General features: G+C 37.7%; 1 protein-coding gene across 3 annotated transcripts in view; it reads right to left on the bottom strand.

Moving 5' to 3' along the window:
• Positions 1-27,743, bottom strand: part of LIPC (lipase C, hepatic type) — a 63,746-nt gene that overhangs the window by 9,276 nt on the left and 26,727 nt on the right. For 2 of the 3 annotated variants that reach the window (XM_056346289.1, XM_056346290.1), the window contains exons 2-5: positions 7,775-7,962; positions 6,001-6,180; positions 3,451-3,568; positions 1,279-1,512 (exon numbers count right to left, since the gene is read on the bottom strand). In XM_056346289.1, the coding sequence (XP_056202264.1) occupies positions 1,279-1,512; positions 3,451-3,568; positions 6,001-6,180; positions 7,775-7,962 (720 nt within the window). The remainder of the gene's footprint in view (positions 1-1,278; positions 1,513-3,450; positions 3,569-6,000; positions 6,181-7,774; positions 7,963-27,743) is intronic. The other variant, XM_056346291.1, reaches the window with a different exon arrangement.

The following is a 27,743-nucleotide window of genomic DNA, read 5'->3' on the forward strand; positions in this document are numbered from 1 at the left end:
ACTACTAAAACATCATGGTTTTGCCTCAGAAATCAGACATTGTAGCAACTTTACTTAGAGGTTCATCCAAAAATAGTTTGGCTGAACCCACATGATAATAAAATTGAATAATTTGCTGCTTAAACTTCTCTAGCCTGACTATTTAAGGCTGTATATATGAACCTTGATTTCATTGTCCTGGCTGTTTTGGTCAATATGAGGCTATGTTCAGTCTTTCAGATCATACCACGTTAAAGACAGCCATCTCATTCTGTGAATGGTTGGACACGGTTGTCCTTTGGACGCTTATGTGGTAATGTCATATTTTGTCCCTATCAGAGTGACAAACTCTCATGCTGAATTTTGCCTGCAGCTGCTACTGGGGAGAAAGGAGCAAAAAATGTATTAAATATATTAAAATTATATTAAATACATAGATCTGCTTTTATAAGAGCTAAGTATCTTTTTCCTCCTTGAGTGTCATCAAATTACAGAAGTTATTTTCTTCAGTGTAATTGGGATATATCACGATGGACTGGTTTTATGTGTCTTTGCTGGTAAGCTTTCTAGCTAATGCTTGGTTTCACATTTGCCATGAATTACCTGCTAATAAGTCAGGCCTTTAGACAATGTGCTGATAGTGGAGAAGTATTTTTGCAATGCAGTATGCTGGGTGAACAGTACTCATCTGGGGTTTTCCACGGAGCAGTTCTGGTTGTCACTGTGCATCACTACGTTATCTTTTTTCAGTATGTTGCATCAGTTTCTCTATATGTTTATGTTTAGGTACATTGGAAATAAGCTTTTATATATAAAACATACTCTGGAACACTGCCAGTGAGGTCCTAGAGAGAGAGCATCATCTGCGCAGCTGAAGGAAAGGGAGCTGGGAAACGGTGAACTAAGGAGGTGAGTAGTACAGCCCTGTGTTTTGTTTGATTTGAAATAATTAATTGCACACTAGATGAATCTGGCTTAATTAGAAGATGTTTTCTCATTTCCTCTACCACTAAAACAAATACCTTTGAAATTATTCAGAAGTGCTTGACAGCTTGATGCTGATGGACTCGTTTTCAGAAGTGCTAGGCAGCCAGATTCCTTACTGGAGTCAGAACAGTTTGAACTCAATACAAGTAAAAATCAGATCACCAATTTCTAGAAAAGAAATTTCCTTGCGTATAATGGGAGGTAATATTCCCATCAGATACTGTTTAAGACCATAGAGATCCGTAAAGTTTCCCAGAGATACTGTGAGTGCAGCTGCAATGCTTCTTCCTGTTTTGTGCCATTGGTTCTTACCAGTGATCCCGTATTGTGCAATGTGGTTATAAACATGCATGATGTGACAGCCAGGTTGAAAGGTGCCTCCGTTGGGATAAAAGTCGAAATGAGCCACAGGCTGCTTGATGCCAACACTGAGACCCATGTGCTGTTTAGTGAATGTATGAATTGCGTCTACAAAGTTTGCATCATCTGGAGATAAACGATCTGTTGGTGACATTCCTTCAAACAAGGGACCGGCAGGGTCAAGGCCTGCAATAAATGCAAATAATCCAGTTGTGATATAGTGCAGAATGGGCTGTTCTTCTACTGTCATGAGAAAAGTCTGTGATAAATATTTAAAAACAGACAGCGCTCTTACTTTACAAGGTCTTTTGATGGGAACAATGCTAGGAACACTTGTCATGCAGAGGATACGTGGTTACACCAAAAGGTAAAGTAAACACAGGCACTGTAATAAACAGTAACTGCTACATGCGCAAGGACACAGGCCCAGAGATAGATGTGTGTGTTATAGACAAACCATGCTTGCTACTGCTTTGTCATTTAAGTGATGTTTACTTAATTTTGTTCTTTCATACTCTAGAGGTCATGCATTTCAGAGGCCCTTTTGAAGACAGTCCCACAACAAGTTTGACATCTAACCCACATTTGGGACCTGAAACTTTATAAAGTTACACTTGTTGCTTAAAAGAGCTATATGTCTGCTAGGTGTTGTTTATAAAAATTTTTCACCTTAAGAATTTTTCAAGGCAAATTATTACAGTATTCAGAAAATAATATACCATTTAGGGAGACTTGCTAATTTTTAGTTTGCTAGATGTTTTAGTATGGTGCTCTTTTTGGTTGTGAAGTGATTTATGGAAAAGAACTGCCTGCTTAGTTTAAAGCTGCCTTCAGTTTTGAGGACAAGCTTCTAAATTTGAGATTCTTCATTTGATACTATAGACTAAAGTAGTTGGATAGGTGTAACTGGACAAGACTAGTAACACAGGCTACAAGTAGGGACGTCACCCTGAAGGTGTACATTTTGATTTAATTTTTAATAGCTTTTATCACTATGAACTTTTGGAGCTTATCATTACAAGTCTGAATAGTTTTTCCCGAAGAATGTGTATAGCTGTTGCAATAAATAGTGGTTTAATGTTTTTTGTACTTACCCATTATCAAGGTTTGATGTACTAATATGGTTTGAACAAGCAGTGCTGATGAACTGAAGTCCTTCAGCGTATACACAGGTGTAATATCATGACACATTGTTTAAAATTGGCTTCTCAGCATGCAGGCACCGTCACAGGAGCTGATTGTGTAAGGCGATGGTATGTGGCAATGAATCCAAGATTAGAGTTGGGACTTCAAACTACAGTCACGTGTATTTGCCTCCCTCCCAAATCGGATTGAAGTAAAATGTTTTCTCTGATAACTTAAAACATAGCTGATAACGGGCCTTGTGTAAAACACACTTCTGTTTTATTTTTGGTTTGGTTGGGGTTTTTTTAAGCTGTCACTGTGCATTAGATGTGATACCATATACAGTGTATCAATAACCTTATAAATGTGTTTTCATTACACTTATAATTAGTACAGTTACAAAGCATTACAGAAGGTTCAAAATGCCACTAGTCAAAACAACCAAGTGTTATGGGTTAACTTTGTTTACTTTAAGCATCTCTTAGGGATACTCTAATCCAGGGCTATCATTTTTGCCACGGGAGAACTGACTTCATTTCACTCTGAGCAATGCACTGCAATTAAAAGTTCAAGCACAATTAAACAATTTCCTTAACGTAATTTTCTATTTAAAATGAGTTGATAACAATGAACAGTGTGTTTGAATGGCTTTGGGTCAAGATAGTGACTAACATTAAGGTGTTAGTGGGAATGGATACAAGACGAATTCAAACAACATGCATCTCAAGTCTTTGATTTGATTTGTAGTCTCCACGCTTGTATATTCTCTGTGTCATAATTTGGACTGAGGTAGGAAAGAATGAATCTAGAAATAGTATGATACTTTGTTTTGAAAAGTGTTTTCATTGCTAATTTCTAAACCACTGGGATGAAACTTCTAAACTGTGGCAAATATTACTATTCAACAGCTAAATATTTTATATGACGTTGATATATCAATTGTCTATGTAACTTAAATCAGTTGACTGTTAACATTTCTTAAAGCTCTAAGTCTTTTACCTGTAATTCTTCCAATCTTGTTTGTACCACTGATATAACTTCCAGCAAATCCTGAAACATGAGCTCCTAGGCTGTACCCAATTAGATGAGCATTGCTTCTGGAAAATTGAATGGATTCCTGCAAGATAGCAGGAGCTTGATTTAGATGTAGAAAATATGAAAAGTAAACAGTGAAATACTATGAGCTAGGAATACCATGAATTACAACACAAGAAATGTGTGTGTGTTGATGATGGAGGTCAAGTGAGGTGCATGGATCACACACCAGATTTCTTTACTGGCTGAATGCTATTTCTTGCCTCCTTTTCATGCAGCCGGAAAATGCTACACCTTTGGGGACTGCTACTTATGCACTATGCTCAGGAAAACTGACACAGATAGTAGGATTTTTGTTGCTGTTTGTTGCAACTGATGCAAATGTGCAGTGCCTTTCATCTGCAGCATTTGACTTTCCTATGACTATAAAATAGGTATCTGTCCTTTAACTTCAGTGTAAAACAATCCTTTATATAAAGTGCCTTGCTTTTTTTTTTGCCTGAGTTACTAGCACAAACCAAATTGGAAGCCAAGGTATCAAAACATTGATCAGACATGCTGAGTGATACAACAGTGATGTTTCTTGGACTGGTTTGTACAAACTGGGTATCTGATCTGAAACACACCTATTGAAGCAGAGTTGGCTTCAGGCCCTTCTTTCTACCTAATCGATACTACCTGGATCTTAAGCATTTCACCTGAGCTGCAAGGCTCAAAGTTTTTCTGACTTGTAAAGAAAAATGTGGTATATTTTTCTTGCAGGATAGGCAAACCTCTGTTTTGTTTTAATTGTGGATATTGCCTGTCCCAGTGGAGTGGCTTTGCAGTCTTGATACCTGTTTCTTGTGAAGATGAGGTTAAACTTGGCAATCTTCTTTGGAGACAGGCAACTCTTAAAAATCACAAGATCTGACCAATTTTCTTAGCTGGTGTTACTGAGATGGATGCTATTGAGATTGTTACTGATCATGCCCTATTAACTCTTGGACTAAGAGCACTTCATTAAAATGTTGCACATCACTGCAGTTTTTGTTACATCCATTAAGGATATTTCATATCCTCGCCAGCCTGTATGCAGACAGAAGCATAGTGGAAAGATAGTTATGGGGGTTGGAATGAAGGGGTTTTTAACTGCTAAACTCAGGTGGGGTGTTTCTCAATAGAAGGAAGGTTTACTGCTTGAGCACTGATACTGCTCAACTGAATGCTTTGAAGATTTATGGTATGTTTAAATCCAGGAACATATCATGGTACAAGATAAGCTACCTACAGTGCTGGAGCAAGGAGTCATTTTTTCAAGCCTCGATTTGTTTGCTGACACTGGAGAAATCACAGAGTGTCTCTGTCGTTGACAACGTGGTGTGTTCTCCTGGGAACTGAACAAAGTCCACCAATTTATTCAATAATTAAACAGCTTCAAAATGTGTCTTCAGGCTCCAGCAACTTAAACTACATTTGACCAAGAGCTAAGGTTTCTTGTAATGTCACAATAAAAAATAGTGACTCTGGCTTTTCTGCCTGCTCTTTTGTGCCTGTTGTCCCTAACTGGGCATGGTGTCTTGACAACTTCTTCTAGCCATGCTATTCCTGTTGAAAGCAGCTTAGCCCTTCAATAGTATTTGCTACAAATATTTCAGCTTTGTAGTGTATTTCCCTTCCACCTTAGGCCTCACGGTGTTTAAATTAATGTATTGAAATATTCATTGTGATGTACGGATGTATAACTTCATTTCAGATTAGGTAGCTTATATTAGTACTAGAGACAGATGAAATAAGAGTTGCTTAGGGTGCCTAGTTTGCGTGAGTGATCCTCATTCTAGCGTTTGCTTTCTGTCTTTTATTAAATAGTGCTGGAGACCAGTGATCCCTTGCAGACTTACCTGCAGCCTTCTCAGTGCAGCCATGGCCACTGCTTCCTACGTAGCGGGAGTTTTGATAAGGAGTCACTACATCAGCGGGGCTCTGTCTCACTACTGCCTCCATGTCATCTGCTTTGTGAGGCATGCTGTCCTCTAGAAAGCTCTCCCTTTACATTCTGGATCTCTAAGCCATTATTGTAGAATAATCTTTGGGGAACTAAGGCAAAAATCAAGACATGATGTCATGCTTGATTTCTGCATTAAAAGCAGAAATTAAGCACAGATAACGTAAACCCATTTTAGTGATCTAACCACTTGCAAATAATAATGTGTTCCTGCTTTCAAAGTGTGGGACTGTCAGCTGTCTGCACACATGCTAATTGAAAAGCTATAGCAGCATGAAATTTTCTTGCTTTTAAAGATACATCAAAATATTTTAATAAACAAGACTACTTGCTTTTTTCTCTTGCTTGATGAATGTTTTATGAAGTCACATGAAAGTTTATGGCAGAAAAATTTACAATGTGCTAAAGAAACATAAGTGATTGAAATGAATAGCGATAACTGTCGTAGTATTTCAGAAAGGTGGTAGAAGCAGAAGAACAGGTACATAGGTCTTTTCCAGAGAAATGTGTGTTAATCTGGGGGTTCTTACCTCCAGCCATTCCAGGAAATCTGCTATCTCCTGTCCTATGTAGCGGGTATTCTGTACAGCAATGGGATAGTGCTGGTGAGCAGATGTAAGCCAGTCTGCAATGATCACATTGATTTGTTTATGCTGAGACTTCAGAGCTGCTGCCATTTTCCAAATCCAACCTTCTAAAATCCCATCCACCTGTTTTGTTGAAAAAAACAAAGCAAACCATTCTTGAGGGAATGCAGTCTCTGCCAAGCATTTATTGTGAAAAGCTCAAGGTAAAACTGTAATATAAACAAGGAGGGCTTAAAGCTCATAACTAGATTTTAGGGGCTTCAGCATGCTTCAGTGCCGAGGATCTTTGGGTTTTCGTGGACAAAAAAAATTAAGAATCAATATAAGAGCTGTATAATAATTTATGTCTTGTAATGTGAACTCTTACCAGTGAAATGATGTTCCTAAATATTTTCACTCATCCTGAGTTGACTGGTATTATTAATTAAAAAGAGAGGGTGAAATGTCCAGAAAATTTCTGATTTCGTTCAAGAGCATCTGTCCCTGTAAATTTAGGCTAGAAGGACTAGAGAGGGAGGGAAGCTGAAGGATTGCAGACCAGCAGGTATTTACCTTCTACAGCTGTTCCATGTTGAGATCTGCTTTTTTTTTTTGTGATTCTTATTTTAAGGACTTGATCACAAATTCCTTATTAGCGTCAAACACTGCTTCTTATTTGATGGACTAGAGTTATTATTTAATCTATTGGATTTAATTGTTGCTCTAGTTACATTTATTTCTTCTATTGATAGAACATCCTTATCTCTTCCGGTGTTTTTTCCAGAATTTGGGAGTCTCAGTTCTGGGTTTCCATACATATTCCTCTAAGAGACCAATACCTCTGCAAATTAAATTAATGTGAATGATAAACTTCAATGCCAGCAGTCTCAGGTCCATGGGTTGTCTTTGAGGAGTTACAGGTTTTGAACAAATTTTTATTTGTCAGGCTTGCCTAAAGTAATCTAGGGCAATATTTCATCCAAAGTCGTCTCTGCTGTTATTTGTTGAGAAAGTTGTGTGCATCACGGGGGGTATTCAAAGTTCCTCTGCATATATGCAGATGTGCAAAAAATATCTGTTTTGCCACCTTATGTGATGACATTGGCTCTATGAGAATCAAAGATCTGTTAAAATGGCATTTTTTCCTTATCCTGCCTTTTCTTTTGTTTCTTTTTCAACTGAGAAGCTGATGAAAAATCACTGTTATGCTTTTGAAAAAGGTTTTCATGGTGGATTTTTTTTACAGTTTAACTGGAAGAAGTTCAGTGATAATTCATTGATGTTGAAGGCTTCATTTTCAGCTGAAGGGGCTTATAGGGAAGCTCACTTTAAAGGTGTATCTCTGAGAAAGGTGTGGTGAGATTGTGTGCACTTCTTTTCAATAAATCTGTAAATATCTGGCAGTGAACATATCAGAGAAATTAAACTGGTATTCAGTGCTCCAAAGGTAGAGCACATTAATTCAACTACTTGTTCAAACTCTGCTGGCTTTAAACAAGGGCGGAATGTAATCTTTGTCATGGGACTCCCACAAGGAGAATTGCTTGTAGTCTGCTCCTTCAGAATCTCAATGGGGGATATCCACTTAGTAATATTTCAAGACATGATTGCTACCAGGGAAATCTATCTGTCCAGTCACAACCTTTCTTCTGAAGTTACCTTTGGCACTAGCGTAATAAGAAGGAAAGTGTATCAAATCAGATGTAGTTTGAATTAAAAATAAAACGTGAGTTCATACCGACCAGCCATGGACTATCATCACCAGAGGAAGAGAGGCATTGAAACTGCATTTGTCAAGAGTTTCCAACTGATTAAAAAAAATCTGACAGCCTTCTTCATTTGTATCTGTATAAAGTCGAAATTTGGTTTCTAAGTTCTGCTGATCTTTCCTTGTTCTAGTGTGCTGGCTCTGTGGTCCCAGTGCCTCTGAAACGAAATTCATAACAGTCATAATAGGATGGAATCTAAAACCTGAGGAAGTTACTATTGAGACGCAGTTTATAAGACAGAGTGAACTAGTAAGATTGAAACTTTAGCTATGTATAATTGCTGCCAACTCCAGGTGGGCCTAAGCTGTACATTTTGAGTCAAAAAAGTGATCTCTTTCAAAGTTAGAGATAGTCTAAATGTGCCTCTGAGTCCATCTATTTGAACATCAACAATTACATAGGAAATACTGATCTTATTGCTATGGGCCCTTGTAGAATATATAAGTATTTTAAAAACACTGTACAGGTGTTGCGACTTCACAGTATTAGTGCGCGCACAGGCAAGAACATTCATAGGCTATTAACTCTGCAGTGCATATTTTACTAATGTGCATTTGCCAGTAATTGCTGAGCGAGCATCATTACACTAAAATAACCATTATATTCAGGGTTTTAAGTCTGCTTAGAGACTTAAGTGACTGCTTAAAACTATTAGTTCACATCATAAATGATTCTTTTTCTCTAAAAAGGCAAGGCAAAATGTTCTTGTTCCAGATGCAGTGGTTTTGGTGGTTTTGTTTTTAGATAAAACAACTTGGTACACATAGGACAGCATTTTCTGCAATGTCTTTTAAGTACCTGGGCTGGTATCTGTATTTAAGAAAGTGGGGGCAGGGTGAGCTGTGGTCTTATCACAGAATCGTTAGGCTGGAAGGGACTTCTGAAGATCGTTTAGTCCAACTCTCTGCTAAAGCAGGTTCACCTAGAGCACATTGCACAGAGTTGCGTCCAGGTGGGTTTTGGATGTCTCCAGAGAAGGAGAGTCCACAGCCCCTCTGGCAGCCTGTGCCAGGGCTGTGTCGCGCTCATGGTAAAGAAGTTCTTCCTCACTTTCAGATGGAGCTGCCTGTGTCGCAGTTTGTACCCGTTGCCCCTTGTCCTGAAAAAGGGGCAATAATCAACATTATGAGCTTAGACGAAAAAACATGAATATAGAGGAAATTGCTGAAAAATGGAGTAAAATAAAGCAGAAGCTTACAAAAAGCACATTTTGACATGTAAGCCTGGTTTTTCTTTCTAATAAGTCTTCAGGCTGTTTATTTATCTGAAAATAACCTGCATAATAAGTTATTACTCAGCTAGAAAAAATGGGAAATAGTAGAAGAAAAGTTACTGTGTGACGAACCAGACAAATGAGAGATTATAGTTGTGTTGGGAGAATTTGAGAGTGGAGAGAGTTTACTAATAGAGTTCTTTGGGGACTGTTTTTTGGCTAATCTTGTTTTAATCTTTTCATTTAAAAAGCAGGCAGGAAAGGTACAAGATGGACAAAATTTGGCAGGCATTTGCTAATAACGAGGAGACCAAAATGTTAAACAAAGAGCTAAATGACCTTGAAAATATAGCAACAGAAACAGGTAGAAATCTCCAACTATGAAGTGCAAGGTCATACAGTTGATAGGAATTTCTCTATAAATGGAGCTCATAAATTGGAAGTGACACAAGGGTAAAAAGACTTGACTGTAGTAATCAATAACAAAACTGACTATGAGTCACTGCTGTGATCTGGCTGTAAGAAGGGAAAATGTAATTCCAAGATGCATCAGGGAAGATGTTTTCAGTAGGAAGAGAAAATGTTAGTGCCAATAAGTGAGGGCACTTATTAACCACATACAGAATAGTGTGCATAGCTCTTTATTACTAAGTTTGGGTGATACCAATTTGAGCTGCAACAGCTGCTCAGCGGCACACTGAAATGGTCAAGGAGGAGGCTTTTGTTTTAATTAGACATAGCAAATCATGAAATATTATCAGAGACAAAAATGAAGTATTTTATTTACTGAGAAGGAAGTTAAAATGATGACTGTTGGAACAGAACTCGTATTAGTTAAATTTTAGTTCTTCTATTTTTCTTCTATAGAAGTTCCTTAGTATAACATTAATATTAGAAATATTATATTGTCTTCTAAGTCAGCACATTTGATTTTTTTGTACGTCACAACTCTTATGTCTGTAAATGTTTTCAGAAAACATCTGAAATCATAGCATATTCATTTCTGTATTATAACTGCAAATGTATCCTGAGGTTCTATGACGCTGTCGTCTGGATAAGATTTTGGTAGTTCACAAGGTACTTCTGATACATTTACAGATGAGCCTTTAATGCTGCAAGCGTATTTAGTGATGGCAATTCTGGCAAGAAAACTCCCACACTGAACTGCAGTGGATGTGCACTGTTTTCTATTTGTTGCTTATTATTGTGCATTACAAGTAACTCCAGGCAATGTTATGTTTCATAGCTAGCAAACATTATTGTAGAAAGTTGTTCAGCCATTATACAAAGGCTAGAATTTAAAAAGCTTCAAAGTTAGTGAAGGCTTGGTTGTCAAAATTCTTAGCTTCAGTATCTCACATTTTTCTTTAATGGCACTTATAACTCTGATAGCTAGCTAGGACTGAGTCTGATCATTTCTCTGTTACAATGTCTACTTAGAAGAATTTCTGTTGGTTTTGGGTTGGGGTTTTTTTTGTTGGTTTTTTTGTTTGTTTCTTTTTGTGGGGCAAGGATTCCATTTCTGAACAAAGTAATATTAGGAGAAAGTGCATCAAAGTTAAAGAACTGAAAATTGGGAAGAATTGTAATGATGTTCATATTTTTAACCTCTGGTTTATTCAGATTTTGGTGAGTAGGCTCTACAGAAAGATAAGCATTGTGTTCTATTTTTAGCACAAAGAAAAAAACAAAATAAGTAACTTGTGCTTGTTCCATTGTATACATCCTTTCTTTGTTTTATGCCCTGTTTTCATTTTCTTTTTGCTCTCTCAGTGTTAGCACAATGCAAAAGCACTTTGTCACTCTCCGTATTGTTTGTACATACTGCAGAAAACAAGTCTAATAAATAGCTGTTTTCTTTATACATCAATTGTGAGTGTGCTATGGTGCTTTAATGGGTGAGTTTTTGGCTTGCCAGCCAGTAAGTCTGAGAGAGGGTATTAAAAATACAGTTTGAACTTCTTCATGGCTGCCAAAAGTTAAAAGTTCCAATAGAATCTGTTGTGTTATTAGACAAAGAACTGCTTCAATGCCTTAATCCGTGCAATGATTTGGAGAAGGAGTGTCTGAAGAGCTTGGCTTCTACAACAGACTCTTGCTAAAAATGTTATACCAGTGACTCAGTGATATGATCGAAGGGAACTGCAAAGTTTCATAGGTCAGTTTACAAAAACAACAAAAGAAAACTACTAAAAACTTTCCTGTGCTAGTTGCAGCTAAGAGTGCCAAGATCTTTCTGAAACTTCAAAGAATTTCTGTTTGGACAATTAGCCCTTACCCAGGTTGAGGGAGTTGCTGACTTAATTTCCTTTTTTTCTGAAGATCCTACTTTAACGTGAATTCTTTCAGGAAAGGCAATCAACATGGCCACAGTGATCCATGTGCTATCATAAATTACTGTCACACAGACCAACATTATAATCACAAGCAAAAGAAGTTATTGTGACTTCTTGATACTCTGGAGGAGGTTCTGCCCTTCACCTTTCCTTACTTTGCGTTAATGATGTTTCTGTGAGAAAAGACTGTAACTGAAGGCTGGGTTTGTAAATATCACTCAACTGTAATATAGCAAAGTTTCTTGTAAAATGTTTTGTGGTTACTTTCAGCAGGCAAACCAAAACACTTTTAGATTTGACCTGAGATACTTAGGTTTTCTTACTGAAAAGTAAAACTGAAAGAGTGATTCCCAGTTGAACAAAATGAGACTTCTTTTTTAAATTGGGATTAAAATTTAAAAAAAAAAAAAAAAAAAAAAAAGACATCTACATACCTGGTAGTAGGTCTAGTAGCCATCCAAGTACAATGCATGTTGGGATGTGCAAGGTAAGAGGTCAGTTATTGTTTCTCACTATTAACATTTAATTATTTGCATTATTAGTGCATATTACTTTAAGGGATGTTTGTCCTGCTTCTAACATGAGCTCCAAACTAAGATGAAAGGAGCATGTGAAGAATAATGAGAAAGCTAGTAAATGTGAATGACTATTTTTTTCCGTAAAAAGAGGTCTTGCAAATAATAATAATAGCTATAATTCTGTATGGACCAATCTTAGATTATTGGAACTAAATCTTCTACTTACCTGTAGAAGCAAGTTAATCCAGGAGACTGACTGGAATTGAATCACTCCAAAAGATGAGAAGGCATATGAGTTTCTTAACTATTTAATTTTTGGAGTCTCTTCTGAAATTTACAGATTGTGATAGTAATGCCTTAAGACTTGTAAATGAAAACTTTACAGGAAACTAGACAAAGGTCTGAATGCTTGCCAGGGTTTGAAACCATGAAATATCATATGCATTTTTTGGAAGAGATCCAGAATCTAAATATATTTTTTTCTATATTGTGTCTGATGGGGCATAAAAATAGAACTGCAAAATATCTGCTTCACACCACAAAATTTGCCTAAAGATGTGTCAGGAGTGAGGGCAAAGTATGGTAGGACTATATAATGTTAGGAGCAATATTTTAATGTTTGTTAAGTCATACATTTTAAATTCATCTTATGGTACAGCATATACAAATTTTGATTAAAATTGGCATTACCATTTAAGGAAAGTAGCTTTTCTAGCTAAGAAAAATGACGTTCCGCATCCTTTTTCCTGTCATGGAACACTGCAGGATGAGTTTCTTAGTAAACCTGAATGGAAGCTGAACTTTGGGCTGCTGCAATGTTAAGGAGACTTGAAAATAGTAAATTTAAGCATGCATACACACCCCCCTACCTAGACAACATATTTTTTCCGATTGCCTTCTGACCCTTACTGCAGCTTCTTTTCACATTCATGAATGGATTTTTCTGAGTCTTAATAAATCTCCTGTATCTTGCATGGCTTTTACTGCTTTTCACACATGGAAATGTTTCCAAAAGAGTGCTTATGTATTGTGATGTCATTTTCATGGGATCAGTATCCAACGCATTTGAGAAACAAGTGACACAACTATTGTGGTGGCCAGAATTAGAGAATTCTGTTGTGTAATTGAGCAAGGCAGTGACATGTCAATGGTTTGTGTTTGGGCCATGGAAAGCAGCATATAGCACAAATGCCCCCATTTCCAATAGCCTTTTTTTTTTTTTTTTAATCACTTAAAAGAAGAGATAATTACATGGAATTGTTCAGGTCTCTCAATTTGACAAATGCTTCCCTTCGAGCTATTCTTGCTGGGAGCATAGTTGTCAGTGTTCCTATGGGATATGGACAGTCCTCTTCACTAATGCCTTTTACTTCATTTAGCAGTGCCTGCCATAACCTCCAGACTCTGTGCTTTCTAGGGAAAGCCATTTGCTGTAACTAACACAAAATGATAAAAATGGTAGACTATTAGAATGCGCATGGTAGAGGACTCCTAAATCTGAAAACCCTGCAAAATTTAAGCAATAGTATGTAAAATGTAAATGAATGGTATGTTTCAGTTGCTGTGTTTACCTAAGCATTTTATATCTCTTCAGGCAAAGTTTCTTGTACAATAGCTGACACAAAATCAGGGCTGGATTTCTACTATTTAAAAATGTATCCAATCAAAAAGATGATGGGAATAGATTGGAAAAATTAGAGTAGCATTTGTTTTTATATTGCTGATTGACAAAAGTATCCTGAAGCAGGGTGTTGTCCAGTCTCTATTTTGTTGAGATTAGTAGTTAAGGTATTTACTTGCATATAAGGTGATCTTTATTGTTTCTGTCAGTTCAAGGCTTTTGAACGCTGTTGACTAACAGTTGAAAGTTCCATGTCATGTAGTTCCTAGGTGAGATCTCTATAACATGGAGTAGTTTTTGGGGGAATCTAGGTCTTTTTGTTTGCTCCAGTCCCCCACACAAGATAAAGCAGTCAAAAGTAAGGTCTGTTGATTTCATGGTGTGTTATCTTTGTGCTTAATTTTTTCCCTGTATATCCTCGTGCAGTTCCTTTGTATTTTCACTCTCCTTAAGTTGCTCACCTTGCCAAATGAAAAGTAGGTGTCACTCACAAAAGAACGAATGAAGAAAATAGCAAGCAAGAAAAATCTATAGTAATGGGATTAAGAATGATGAGGTCTGTTTAGAAAGAGATTTTTTGGAAAAAGCTTCCCTTCTTGTTGAAGTTTAACTGAGTAATGTTAGGTGATACTTTTCTCAGCATCACATGCTCTGTCTGAAAGGGATTGTAGTTTTCTGAGCTGTCATTTCTTGTTTCTCCTGTTTTATGCATGCACACATGCCAAAGATCAGTCAACAAACTCCACAGTGTAGCCCTTAAGGGAGAGGAGAGGCTGTTAACTTGCATTGTTAACCCTCTGTTAACATAGTTTTAGCTCTTTGTTGAAAAATCCAGAGGAGAGCATCTAAAACCATGCCATTCATGCTGTCTTCCCTGTGTATTTCATGGCTTTCAAATCATATAGATAATGCTACTAGCAGGTGTCATTAGTGAGTCTTGCAACTGGAAGATGTGTTTAGAAAGAGGCCAATGTGAGAATTCATTGGTACCTTGTTTTCATTACTGAGGCAATGATGCTGTTGGTAGAAGGTGTGCATATTGAGTGCCCGTTCAAAAATTAGCTCCTTAGTTACTGGGGATGAATCTGTTTGTGATTCTTTACCGTGAAAGTGCAGAGGATACTTTTTGCTTTGAAAATCAGACCTACCCAATGTCTACCAAAACTCAAATTTCTAATTCTTTACTAAAACACGATTAACATCTGGAAATATCTTTTCCTTTTTATCCTACTCCCCCGCCCCCCCCCCCCCCCCCCCCCCCCCCCCCCCGCCCCGTGTCAAAATACAGCTGGTCTGTCTTGAACTCATTAGTATCAGACATGACTATTGTGCTTTGAAGCACTGTAGAAGACACAGTGGTCTGAGGTAATCCATAAAAACATATCCCACCGTTTAACACAGGGAAGGTTGCTCTGTTCTCTCTCCCTGGGCCTCCCATGTCTGTGTTCTTTATTTACCTGGGCTATTTGTGGAAGGGGTGAGGAACCTGGCAATGTATTTGCTGATGTGATTAGCAACTACAATGTTAGAACTGTCAGCAGAGATCCATACCCCTACCATTTTCTGGTTATTTCTATTCAGAATTAATTTCTGGGTGTGGGGAATTAGAGGAAGCAGAGAATGTAATGTCTTGTTCAGTTATAGCAGAACTGTGATTTTGAAAGTTATTAGCATGTTAGTAGAGAATCTAATTTCCCTCTCTTTTTCAAAATTAGCATGCTTTCCAAAGGGAAAGTAATTTGAAAAAAATATCCCACGTTCAATTCATGGCATATAAAAGAATTGTACTAAATACTCTGAATATCTTTTACAAATCATTGTTTCATATAATTTGTTTGCTTGGTGGTGTAAGACATAAAGGAGTGCAACGTACTCTCAGAAGCTGCTTATATCAAAATAATTGATAAAAGACCCATGTCAGTTCATTTTAAATTCTCTGCTTAATGTATCTCTTGCTGCTGTTGATTTGGAATTGCCTCTCTTGAAGTATTTGGGCAGGTGTTGGAGACAGATACAGTTTCAGTTTCTCAGAGTGCCTTAAATGGGATTATTTGCAGATCTGGAGAATAAAATGAAAACATCGAAAGTCTTGCTAAGAAACCCTCGAAAAGCTGGCGAAACAGATTAAATACTATGTTTTGTTTTCCTTGCTTTTGTATGTCTCAGCTGTTCAGAAGCAGCCCCTTAAGTCACCTATGAATTAAATAACGCATTTATATTTTATGATTTCAAAAGAGGGCGAAATGTAAAAAAAAGTGTAACCTGTTCTCTAAGAAGCGAAAGCTAGTAGGTTATCCTTTTGCTTTCCTCTAAATTTGTTTATTGTTTACATATATTGGAGTATGTATTTTTGCTCCTCTTGCTAGATTTGTGTTTCTGTCGCTTTTGAACACTGGATTGCTTCAAAATTCTCCAAAGAATCACCTCTTTTTGATTCTTGTGCTTTACTCCTTTAATCTTTCTCTTCCCTGTAAAACCCTCCTTTACTATGTGAAACTTCAAAACTTATTTTTCACAACTCCTTATTTAGAATCAAGTATTGAAGTGACGGTTAGAACAGAAGGCAAAGAAATAACACCCACCCTCCAAACTGTTATCTGTTCCTTTTGTCTTTTTATATCAGGTGAAAACTTCATGGAAGAATGATGATCCTCAAAAGCTTGATATCTCTTTTGTTGTATGATTAAATTAGGTAAATAACTTTTCCCTCTTTTCTATCCTTCATTGTGACATAATTTTGAAATATTACTTAGTGTACATAAGCTTGTGAGACTGTTGTTGCAAAAACCAGGGAAACCAGTGCACAAAAAACCCAGCAGTGCCTCTTTGTTCAGAACTCAGCTGCCTGGATCTGGGCTGATGCCCTCTGCAGAACAACACATCCAGACCTCTCTCTCCTCTCTTGAAAAGGGTGCAGAAGGAGGCACTAACCACACAACTATATGAAGAGCCTGCATTATTTATGGGGTAACAAATACACTGTCCTCCTAGTTTCCTCATCTAAAGTAGAATACTTTTGAATATGAACATTTAAGTGCTACTTGTGCAATGCCTAATTGCTAAATTGAAATCACTACCCCAGTGGTTTAATCTGATCTAATCTGAATTTTATGAACAAAAATACTGGAAAATCATTACAGTATGTTTTTTCCAGGAATGTTTTGGCCTAGCACATAATCTAGATCTCAAATTGTTACTATAAATTAGTGTTAACAAATCATCATCTCACCTCCATCTGTTACCTAACCAAAACTTTGATAGTTTCAAGTAAGATTTAAAAGCAGGTAAAAGCTGGAAAAAAATACTTTTGCCCTTAATGAAAATGCTTCCTTTCAAATATGTGTGTGACTACATTTTTTTTGGCCAGGGTTTCTGGCGAAGTATTCAGATGCCTGATTTGGACCTTGGATTTCCTTTTTCTTGATATTAAAAGCAAAAAGAAGAAAGAGTCACAAACTGCCTGGGTGTAATATATTTGTTTATATGATGTTATCAGATAGAGGAAGAGGCAAAGGAATAATGTCAGATGTGAAGCTAAGTAGATTAGGACTTCAGCCAGGAGATAAGACAACTAAGAGTGATATGGTGTAGAGGTCTATAAAATCATGAATGGCATGAGAACATAGAGGGGAGACCACTTGTATGTCTCTCCCAGTACAAGGATTATTTTAATAACAAAACATTTTGATAGCAAAAGATGATGAAATGGTAGTCCTCAGGGCATGTAGTTAATCTGTGGAATTCCTCTCTGAGTGTGATGTGGGTATTAAGCTTTTATATAAGGTTAGTTGGAAACTGGAAGTGTCTATGTAAGAGAATCCAATGAGAATTACTAAATACATCGACATCACCACTTGCTCAGGAGATCCGTGAACTGAAAATGGTTGATGACTGGGATAATAAATGGGGAAGCACTATATGTACATGTAAATTTCCCCTGCTGAGTATGCATTTGCTTTTGGCCACTGCTCTAGGTGGTTGAACTAGATGGACCTTGGGTTTTATCCACTACAGCTACTCTTGCCCTGGAAGAGGTGGACAGGAGCTAAACAGGAAATGTAGTTCAAAGGTTTCAAAACTATACTTGTCCTTGCTTATAACATCGTGGTTCTGAGCTCTGTTACTAGGTGCATATCCTTTGGAACCACTATTTCACATATGCTAACACTGTCATGACAGGTGTAAATTTTGATTAAAAAGAAGTCAGTCTTGCAGAAGATAAGATGGTTTTGGAGTTGTATTTGAGGATAGCTGTGCTGGAAGTGGGAGTTCAGTTTCTTCCTATGGCCTTACTTTTTTTTTTTCTGTATGATCCTGCAGTGAAATCACTTGTTTGGTGCCAACTTGCTGTGTCAGAAATCCAACATAACTTCTGGATCACAACATTCCATAGGATGAGGAGAAATGAAATAGATAAAGCAAAAACGTGTGTTTGCAGCTCAGACGAAAAATAACAGGGAACTTATAAGAATGAGAAGATAAAAAATTAGAATCTTTAGCATATTAGCACAGGAAGGCATTACCAAGTAAAACACTTTCAGGGCTGTGGGACAGCCCTCCAGGCCAGACTGCTGCATAATAGCTACGCTCCCTGGAAGGCAGAGCTGAGCTGGTAGGTGGTGGGTGTAGGCACAGGCAGAGTATTTATATGCACAGCCAGCCTTGTCTGCCCAGGGAGGTTAGTGAATAGTAGGTTTGCTTATGAACTTTTGGTACTAGCTATTCTTACAAACTCCCCTTGGGAATATTTATGCTTGGCATCATTCTGATACTCAGAAAAAGACAAGCAACTGTCTCAGAGTTTGCAGAAAGGCAATGGGAAATGAAGAGGTCAGTTCTGCATTGGATGATTAATGATTGAGTGTTGCAGTGGAAAGGAAGAGGGGAAAAAAAAAGATAATTTGGATGAGTTTTAGCCTTAGGACTCTAGTAAGAATTACAAAGACATGAGACAGCTCTCTAGCACCAGGTGGCACATTGGTTAAGTGGGGGAACCTGCCTAGCTTGAGTGTAATTAAATCTCAGCCTACCAAGTGGCCTTTGTTGAATTCAAGGTATAGGACTTGGCATCCAAAGGTCTCAGTCTGAGTGGTGACTTGGAATTTGATGCCTTAAAATTTTCATGCTTCCAAGAAATCTGTATTTTAGAGGAAATACTGGGAAAATGTTCTTGGGAGCTATATTTCGCTTCAATTTCCCTCTCCTTCCTCGTTTCTCATTTCCTTTTCTCCTGCCTTTCAGAATCACTCCTGGGTTTTTTCCATTGTGTCATTTCATTTATATTTTTTTTGTTGAGTTGTTTTATTTTTACTGTTTTTGTCTGAAAGCCTTAGTTAATCCAAAATAGCTGAGGGGAAATCCTGATCTTGCAGCACATAGGAACTGTTTGCTTTGACAATCACTGGGTGTGTTCATCTAAGCAAGAGTTTGATGGTTTCACTGATACGGAATCAAAAGTTTTTGAACATTTTAAGTTTATCCTGAATTTCTTCAAACTCATCTTTTACAGTGGATGCCTCTAAGTATTCCTTCTAAAACCTCTGCAGGGAACACTGTTTACAAAAGTTCTCTCTGTGCAATAATGTCTAGAAATGAGACTTCCTATCAAATACTGAATTAAATTATTTTTAAAATTAGATTTTTTAAGAGAAAGGAAAACTTACTGGGGACATATTTTAAAGTAGGTTCTGTATGCTGAACCAGTGTTATGATTTTTATTATTTTTGTTATGATTTTCCTTGTATAGGTGAACTGAGTCTAGATTGTAACAACTGCTATCACTTGAACCATAATTTGCAAAAATTTCTCGAGTACTTTTGTCTAGCACTCTAGTACAACTCTGTCTTTTAATAAAAGTGGTCATGCAGTGGTGTCCTACAAAGATTTGTTAGCGTAAGTTTGGGGTGAGCTATTATCAAAATTGGCAAAGCTGTTGCTGAGCTCTGCAGGCCTTTCCAGGAGTCCTGTGAAAACTATTAGGCAGGGTATTCTTTTGTGGAATACTTAATACTATATGCATCATACAATGCAAGAAGTCATTAAAAAGGTTATAAAACTTTTATTAGGAGTTTTATGGCTTTTACCCATAAGGCCAGACACCTTTGCATACTGTGATTCCAATCACAGAGACAAGATGTATAAAATGATCAAAAATGTATTTTTAAAGTCATGGTGCTAAGCTCCAGTAAGTTAGATGGCTAAGCAGCTGATTTGTGTCCCAGTCAAAGCCTTACATCTCAATTTCAGGCAAGATAAAGCTGCCTCTCGGCAGCACTGCAAGGGCATGCAGTGCCAGAATGTTAACCTGCTGCTACAGTGACAGTGGGAATTGTTTCTCGACCTCTGTATTTGGGTTTAGGGTGTAAAATTCCAAATTTGGGATGGAGAGTGAAAGAAATATTTATTATTTTTTTTCCTGTTGACTTAAAAAATTGTAGGTTTTGAAACTGGTCCAAGTCCAAAAATCTGGAAGATGGTAGCAGCAAATATGTATTAAAGGACAGTAAAGTAGTACCTAATTATATGTTAAGTATAATTTGGTTCATAATTATCCATTATAGCTATGTAATTTATATAATTCTCTTTACATAATATTGTGTAATGTGCATACATACACAAAAACATACATATATATTTATAAAAACCTATATACAACTATTAAATGCTTTGTATAAATACTACAATGCTTGTATGTACTTGATAAAGTATATGATATTCCCTTCATTATTAGAGCATTTAATAGGAATGAAATATTACTTTGGGCATTTGTATTAGAAGGTTCAAGTATTTGATATTCAGAGACCAAATACATAAAATATCCGTGAATGTTTCTAAATCTTCGCTGTGCATCCATGCATTGCTGAACACTTTTTACAGGCCCAGAGCATGGTTCTTAATGCAGCTGAAGGACATGCTAACAGAACAGCTGCAGTTGTTTGGGTAACCTTGAAAATGCTTGTACCTACAGGGCGATTGAGCTAGTTTTCTGAATCTTTTTCACAGTATAAGCAATGATGATGGTTGTTTTGAGCTGCAGAAGGATGTCTATTCAGCATAAGTAGCAAAGGAATCTGTAATTATTCAGAGTAATGAAATCTCCCCACGGGTCACGATCATTTAAGAAGCCAGCTCCCTCTTGCTTCTTCCTGAGTATCTGTAGCTTTCTTTTTGCTGTGACCTGATGTCTGTATACAGCATTTTACTGTTTAAGAGACATTGCCTACTTGAAAAGTGTTTGTTAATGTAAACATTGTTCTGGAGACATGAGTGAATGCATGCCCTGCTTAAAGCCTAATAATTGACACCCTTCAACTCTGTGCTGAAACACAGGGAGAAAAAAAAAGATGTCTTTTCACACTGGTATCTTGAGCATCTGGTAAAAGAGTGGTGAGAGCTGCGCTTTGAATAGCGCTCGCTGGCTTATGCCCTGTACCACTATAATGGTTTGGACCTCTGAAGGAAAGGGACATGCTGGCTTCACAGGGGCGGAGGAGGAGGAAAACATAGGAGATACTAGGACTGGAAGAATCCTCTGGGTCTGCTGGTATCTCCCTCCGTTCATCTTAGTGACACTAATCTTAATAAAGCTGGAGGATGTGGATGGTCCGTAGACTTTGTTGATCATCTCTAGTCATTTTGTATGCATTAGTATATGAAAAGAGAAATATAAAAATTCAGATATCCACAAAAAGCAAGAGAGAAACATGTGTGCCTTTTGTTGTTTTCTTTGAGGGTTTTTGTTTTTTTTTAAAAAAAGGATGTCTAGACAGAAAAAAAAGATTGCTGACCAAGCAGTGACTAGAATGATGGACCCTTTCCTGTGTGTATCCATCACAGAAAGGCAGAGACTGTTCCTTTGGATATGATTTCAGGAAATTGTTTGTCAAGTGCCTTTCATTTTAATCAGTATTGCAAGTACTCAGCACCTTATAGGATTGGGCTATTTATTTTCTCTGGATTTCCGTGTTTCTTGCTAGTCTATTCTTTAGCTCTTTCATCTAGCTCTTCTGAAATATATTTTCCTCCTTTCTTTCTTCTTTCTAAGCCAGAAGATTTTAAATGCTGTCTGCTCACTTGAAACCTTGGTTAAGATAGAGCAAGAACTGGTAAGATGACTCTTCCTGAAAATTCTGTGATCAGACTTTATGCTGCATATAATTTTTTTTGCCCAGTTTTACAAGACTTTTGAAAACTTCTCACTGAAGGCAGTTGGGAGGAAGGAGAAAATCCAGGTTTAAACTAGGGGATAAAAGTATAGGAGAAGTACAAAGCCTCGTTCTTCAGGGAATAAGTCAACCATTAATTTCCTGGACATATTTTAATTGTTTTTGGTTATTATTCAGTATTGATTTCTCTCTGATCAAATTTTTAGAGTGTCTCTATTTTGGTCTGTTATGTCTGTTCCTTGGTCCTAGGTGTTTGGGCTTTGACAACAGGATGTGGGATTGAAGGAAATTTTAACATTCACTTTCAGTTGGATTGTTTTTTCTTTACGTTTTTGTTGTTTATCAGTTGCAGAATGACATGAACCAAACTGTGAAGAATGAAGTTGCTCTTCATATTTTCAGTGTATAGAAATCGATAAACAAAATCACTATGTTACAAAGTGAATTATACTACGATTGTTATGTATTTGTTTTCTAAGACACCTGAAAGCACACACGTTTTTTTCAGTTAATATGTCTTAATTATAGATTGCTAAAACCTATTGTGAAACAATTGGGGAAATGAATAAATGCATTAACTACAAGCATTATTTGAAAGTTTGGAATTCCAGATCCAAAAAGTGAATTTGCACTAAGTGGGAGTTGTCAGTAGAACAAACTGAAACCCAGGGACAGACAGACAAAGGGTTCTGCAGGGCTAGAATAACTCAGGGATGCTTATGTTGGCCATGATGGTTTTGGTCTGTGAACAGAGAGTTTCAGTCTCCCCGTCAGTCAAAGCCTTTCTGTGAACAACATGTTCCTGATGATAAAAACTATACCTTGAGATTATTTTTTTTCCCCATGACATTGTTTTTCTACTCAGGTTGGGGTTTTATTTTGTAACCATTTTCTATGTTGGAAGTGCAAACTATCTTAATTCATCAGCTGCTCTTGCATAATCTCTCTAGATGCCTTCTAGCTTCACAAATGTATGAATACATACATGAATGTATGAGAACAGTAAATCGTTCTCTGGAGTTTTGTTGATCTTTGTGATACCTCGTTGGGGAGAAGTTTATGCTAAATTAACTGAACCGTGAACGAAGTGTTGAAATTCTTCATGTTATTAGATTTGTTGGTGGATGGTTAATGAAACAGCCTTGTGTTCTGTCACCAGGAGCTGTTCAACAGAATCCAACAGGGCAGCACAGTGAAAGTGTGCTGAAGCCAAGTCTGCTTTGCAAAGCAAACTGGATCTGCTTTAGTAGAGAAAATTCAACAGACGTGGACAATATTAAAGTTGACTACAAATTTGTGGGGTTTACAAGTTGGAAGTGTGAAATCATTCCAAAAGGAGTGTCCATTTTGCTAATTGGGGTCTTATCCCCCAAGAGTAGAAATGTAGGGATTTTGATTGTGATATATGCTGGGATTAGAACAGAAAAATCCTCCGTAAACTTAAAGGTAAGGATGGGATCATTAAGCAATGGGTATATTAAATCTGACAGCCTGGAAAGCACAAACAAAGAATCAAGAGTTCAATTGCCAGTTGGTTAAAAGGAAGTTGTTCAGAGTTGATCACGCAACAGCAAGGCTAACAAAAGGACTGCAGATTTCCTTTTGAAATCACTGGGAGCTGGGAGTACTTAGTACCCTTCATGGGTGCTGACCAGTTTGTGGACTTTCACTTCGAGTTTCCTCTGCTGTTGTAGTGCTTGGTGCACCAGAAACATTGGTGCACCAGAAACATTAGTCCACTTAACAGCTTTTTTTGCTGATCAGTGTCAGAGCTTCTGAGCTTCTGACTTCTATACTGTTGTCAGATTTTAGACTTCCTAGGTTTTCTCATGCCCAGAAAGTGTTTGAACTGCACAAGATGTGTATATACAGTATTACTGAATTACAACTGCTTTGGTGAAGAGATGACAGTTACTGGACCTCAGTGCATGGATGCTTTCCTGCAAGATTCTCAGGAGAAGTTCATAGCAGGCTTGTCCCTTCTATGCTAATGGTTGAATTTGGTCATGTCGAATTTGGCTCCCTAATAAGTAGGCTGTTTTGCCAAGTTTCCAAGTAGTCCGGTTGTAGCTTAGAAGAAAGAAGACAGGTAGACAAGTGATAGTAGTTTTCAAATGTCGGTAAATGAGCATCTGGATAGAGTTAGCACACAGAGCCTTGAGAAAGGACATCTTATGAGATGCCATCACTAAAAGCACTGTATGCTGACCATCTCTGAATCTGGATACTTTGTACATAATTAATTAATAATACTTCTTGGGAACTAAGCAGCTGGGTGTGCTTTGTGGGTAAGGTATTAATTAATCAGTGAAGTAATTTCATTTCCTTGTCTGTCACAGACGTGCACAGTAGCTTCTTCAAAGTCAAGGTTAACCTCTCTGTAGCCTCTGCATTGCCTTCTGCCACTTCAGTGTGACAAAATAGTCACCTTTGGGAACAGCTCGGTTAACGTGAACGTAAAGTTCTGGTAGTGTCAATAGCTACTTAGCCAGTTTAATTGATATGGTGGCAAGGAATAAATTTGCTGGCAAACGACGTAGGCTTATAGAAGATTTTTGGCTTTGAAGAAAAAGCAATTGTTTTTGAGACTTTAGACACAAGCTTTCTTTCTCATATTAATAATGTCCAAATTTGGTAGTCTTCAGTGCTTCTGAGTGATTCCATCAATTTGTTTTTCTTATACAGAAATAGTAACCTACCCATCAACCAGTAGAACATGTTAGCTAACTGGTAAAAAGCCAGGAGCAGTATCACTGATGAAATCACCGATAGCCTTGTACAACTGTTTCATGGTGGTGTAGGAAGAAAGGAATATGGAAAGGAAAGATATTATTTTAATTTAAAATACTGTGAACGATGTAAAACAAACAGATGTGTTTATGCTGTATTGTTCTTTCTAAGTGAAAATTATTACATTGAGCCTATCTACATTCTACTTGTGTTTTAGAATATTCGTTTAACAAGTCTTTTTGGATTCATATAAATAATACACATAATGTACACATTAGTTCAGCAGAGTAATTTCCCTGAATGTAATAACTCTGAGAGTTGTTATTTGCATTCTAGTCGTACTCAGAGGCTTATTCAGGATAGGAGCCCCATTGTGACAAATGCTACCAACTATCCAAGAACATTAGGGGAACAGGGTTTTATTCCCCTGAGAACCATATTGATTTAGCAGAATTTTTCATGAGCTTGGCTCATGTCTTTTTCACATCCTTAAGCCTCACTTCTGGGGTATTTAGGTGTGTGTCCCTGTAAATCACTTTTATATGGCCTTAAGATAATCTTACGTGTTTAGGTGGCACATTTGAGCTAATTTTAAAAAAGGCGCAAGACTGGATGTACCAAAAAACAATGGGAGGAGGCATATGTCACTGAATGGAGGCATTCAGAGTTAGAAATCATTGCTCCTGGAGCTACTGGGTGGTGTTGTTGGCACTAATGTTTTTCAGCTGGTGAGGATCTCTGCCTGGGGTTTGCTGGGCCAGGGTGGTGTGCTGCCTGTTGTAGATTGTTGTGATGCCGGCTTGGTGCCAGGATATGCACTGTCATACTTTGTAGGGAAGTAAGACTCATCAAGATTTTACTGAGATGTATACAGTATTGGTGAAGGTGGAACCTCCTTCTCCCAAGTCAAGGCCCAGGCCTGGACTTAGAGGTTGTACATCTATGGAGGTAGTAACGGGGAACTCAGATGTCCAGCTCCCCCATTCCTGAGCAGTGTACACATGGCTTTTGCACTTATCTGAATCAGGTCACTCAGCCAACGTGAAAATTCACTTTTCTTTCTACTGGGTTTGCTTGCTTAGCAAGCTAAAAGACTCTTGCAGAAATCGGATAAGTCAGCATAAGGAGTAATAAAGAAAGGACGTCACAGAACTGATCAGGCAAGCAAAAACTCCAAATGTGAAAATCAAAGTAGAGAACAGGATACATCTAAAGACTTAAGGAAAAAGTTTGTCACCCAAATCTTTCTACAATCACTGCTTTTATATTTAATTTGCTCAAGATTATTCTGTGAAAAATATAGACTTAGCCTGCTCAAATCTACCATTATTTTTCTATTAGCATAAGAAAAAGTATCTTTGAAAGTGCCTGGAAACATGATTTTATAATCTCTGTGTTCATTTGACTAGCACAAAGTATTTAGGCTCAGAAATTAAGAATTCTCCAAATAGTTACAGACCAACTGGATTTGGGCAACAATGTGAAACTTCATGGAAGTGGCTGAGGAAACCTAATGAGGCTCTCAGAGGACAGCTGGAAGCACATTCCTCTTTAATGCTCGAGAGGGGACACAGCAGAGCCAAGAAGTCTCATGAATGCAATATGGGGGAAAGGAACAGTTTGTTATCAATCCAGAAATTGCCATCTCTTACATTCACAAGCCCAGAAGAGAGATCAGTGGCTCAGCTGAACGGCCAGATAGCCATTTTTGCTGCTTGGTGAACAGCTGTCATTGCTGAACATGGCAAGCCTACAAAAAGCACTAGAACAATGTCAGAATGATTTTTCCAGCCCGTCTGTGCAAAGTATAGATGTGACAAGTAAAGGTATCAGAAGATGCATAATCATAATTATCCTGTAACCATTTATGAGAACAGTTGTGCGAGTAAAATCCTAGTGGCCATCCTTTTGGCACTCTTGCCCAGGTAGCTGCATTAAGGCACGCAGCTGCAAGGTGGAGGATGGACCATGGGCTTGATCCTGTAATGCTGTGGGCAGGGGCAGTCGGCTGGGTATGGCAACAGCTGGGTGCTGCTTGCAGATCAGTCTTGTGAATCCAGTTCTCAGTGAATGTGAGGAGACAACAGTGTCTGGGGAGAAGGAAAGCTGAGTGTGCAAATATGGAGATTACCTTTCTGCGCAGAATTGGATTTCTGCCTAGGAATTAAATACTGCATTGTCCTTTTAACTACTTTGGTTTGTCAAAAGCTGTTTTCCCATATTGTGCATAGGTGGTGCATGTAACAGTATAACTCATAGTTCTGACTTTGCTTGGCATGTTTTATCTAGAATCTGTCACATTTCGTAGGGCAAAGAAGGTGGTACTGCTATTCATGTGTAAAGAATTAAAGGCCCCAAATGGAAGGAGATCTTGTATAAAACAGTAGTTAAAAGTCCTTCCAGAAACCTTCTTTTTTTTGCTATACATAAATTCACTTTGCAGTTGAAAACCATATTTTTTTCTTTCTCTTTTTTAACTTCCGTAACAATAGACACAAAGCTATTTGGATGCAGAGTTTCCTTTATATGTAAGAACCTGAACGTGCTTCAGAGTGCGTAACTATGCTGCAGAAAACCAGCACTTTAACACTCACTACAAAGGAGCGTATTACAGCAGTGAAGTACCAGCAAAGAGGTTACCACCTCCAGCTTTGTCACCTCCCACCAGCCAGAGATTACCACCAATTGTTGCCAGTGCTCTAATGTGGGATCATTGCCTGTTTGCTGCAAGGAAGATCAGTTAGGCTACCTCAGATAACCAATTTTTACCATTTAAACTAGCCTGATTTATATTGCTTGAAACAAATCTTGGCATGCTTACGTGATCTGCTGCGTAAGCTGGATAAAAGTGGTAGCTTTCAGAAAACAAGGAAAGCTGGGGCAGTGCTACTAGCAGTTACCCGTGACTAGGAAAAGGATGTTTGTTCACAGCCTGACATACGCGTACACAATGATTCCTGAAGACTGCCTATCTGAATTTTTCTTGATTCCTTAGGATTTCAAAATGGAGGTCAGGTCTTTTGGCTTGTGTGTGGTGCTCACTCAGTCCTACTGTGTGGATATTATAATCTTTTCACTGTAGTGTAAAGATAGAGAAATTAGCTATAAATAGACAGAACCTGTGCATGCAATTGTCATCTTTTCAGCAAACAGTAATATTAGTTTGTCAAATTTCAGCAGCCAGAAATAATGTCAGATTGTTCCCTTTTATTTAACTACAGAAAGCTCTATAATGAACCCTCTTTTGTCTCTGTAAACCATCATTTGGTTCATCTCTAGGGACCAACCTCATAGCATAGTCAAAAGGTTACACAGATAAACAGAATTATTTGCCTCTGCATGTCATGGCAGGCAG

This window comes from Falco biarmicus, chromosome 7, assembly GCF_023638135.1.
Source record: "Falco biarmicus isolate bFalBia1 chromosome 7, bFalBia1.pri, whole genome shotgun sequence".
Classification (NCBI taxonomy): Eukaryota; Metazoa; Chordata; class Aves; order Falconiformes; family Falconidae; genus Falco; species Falco biarmicus.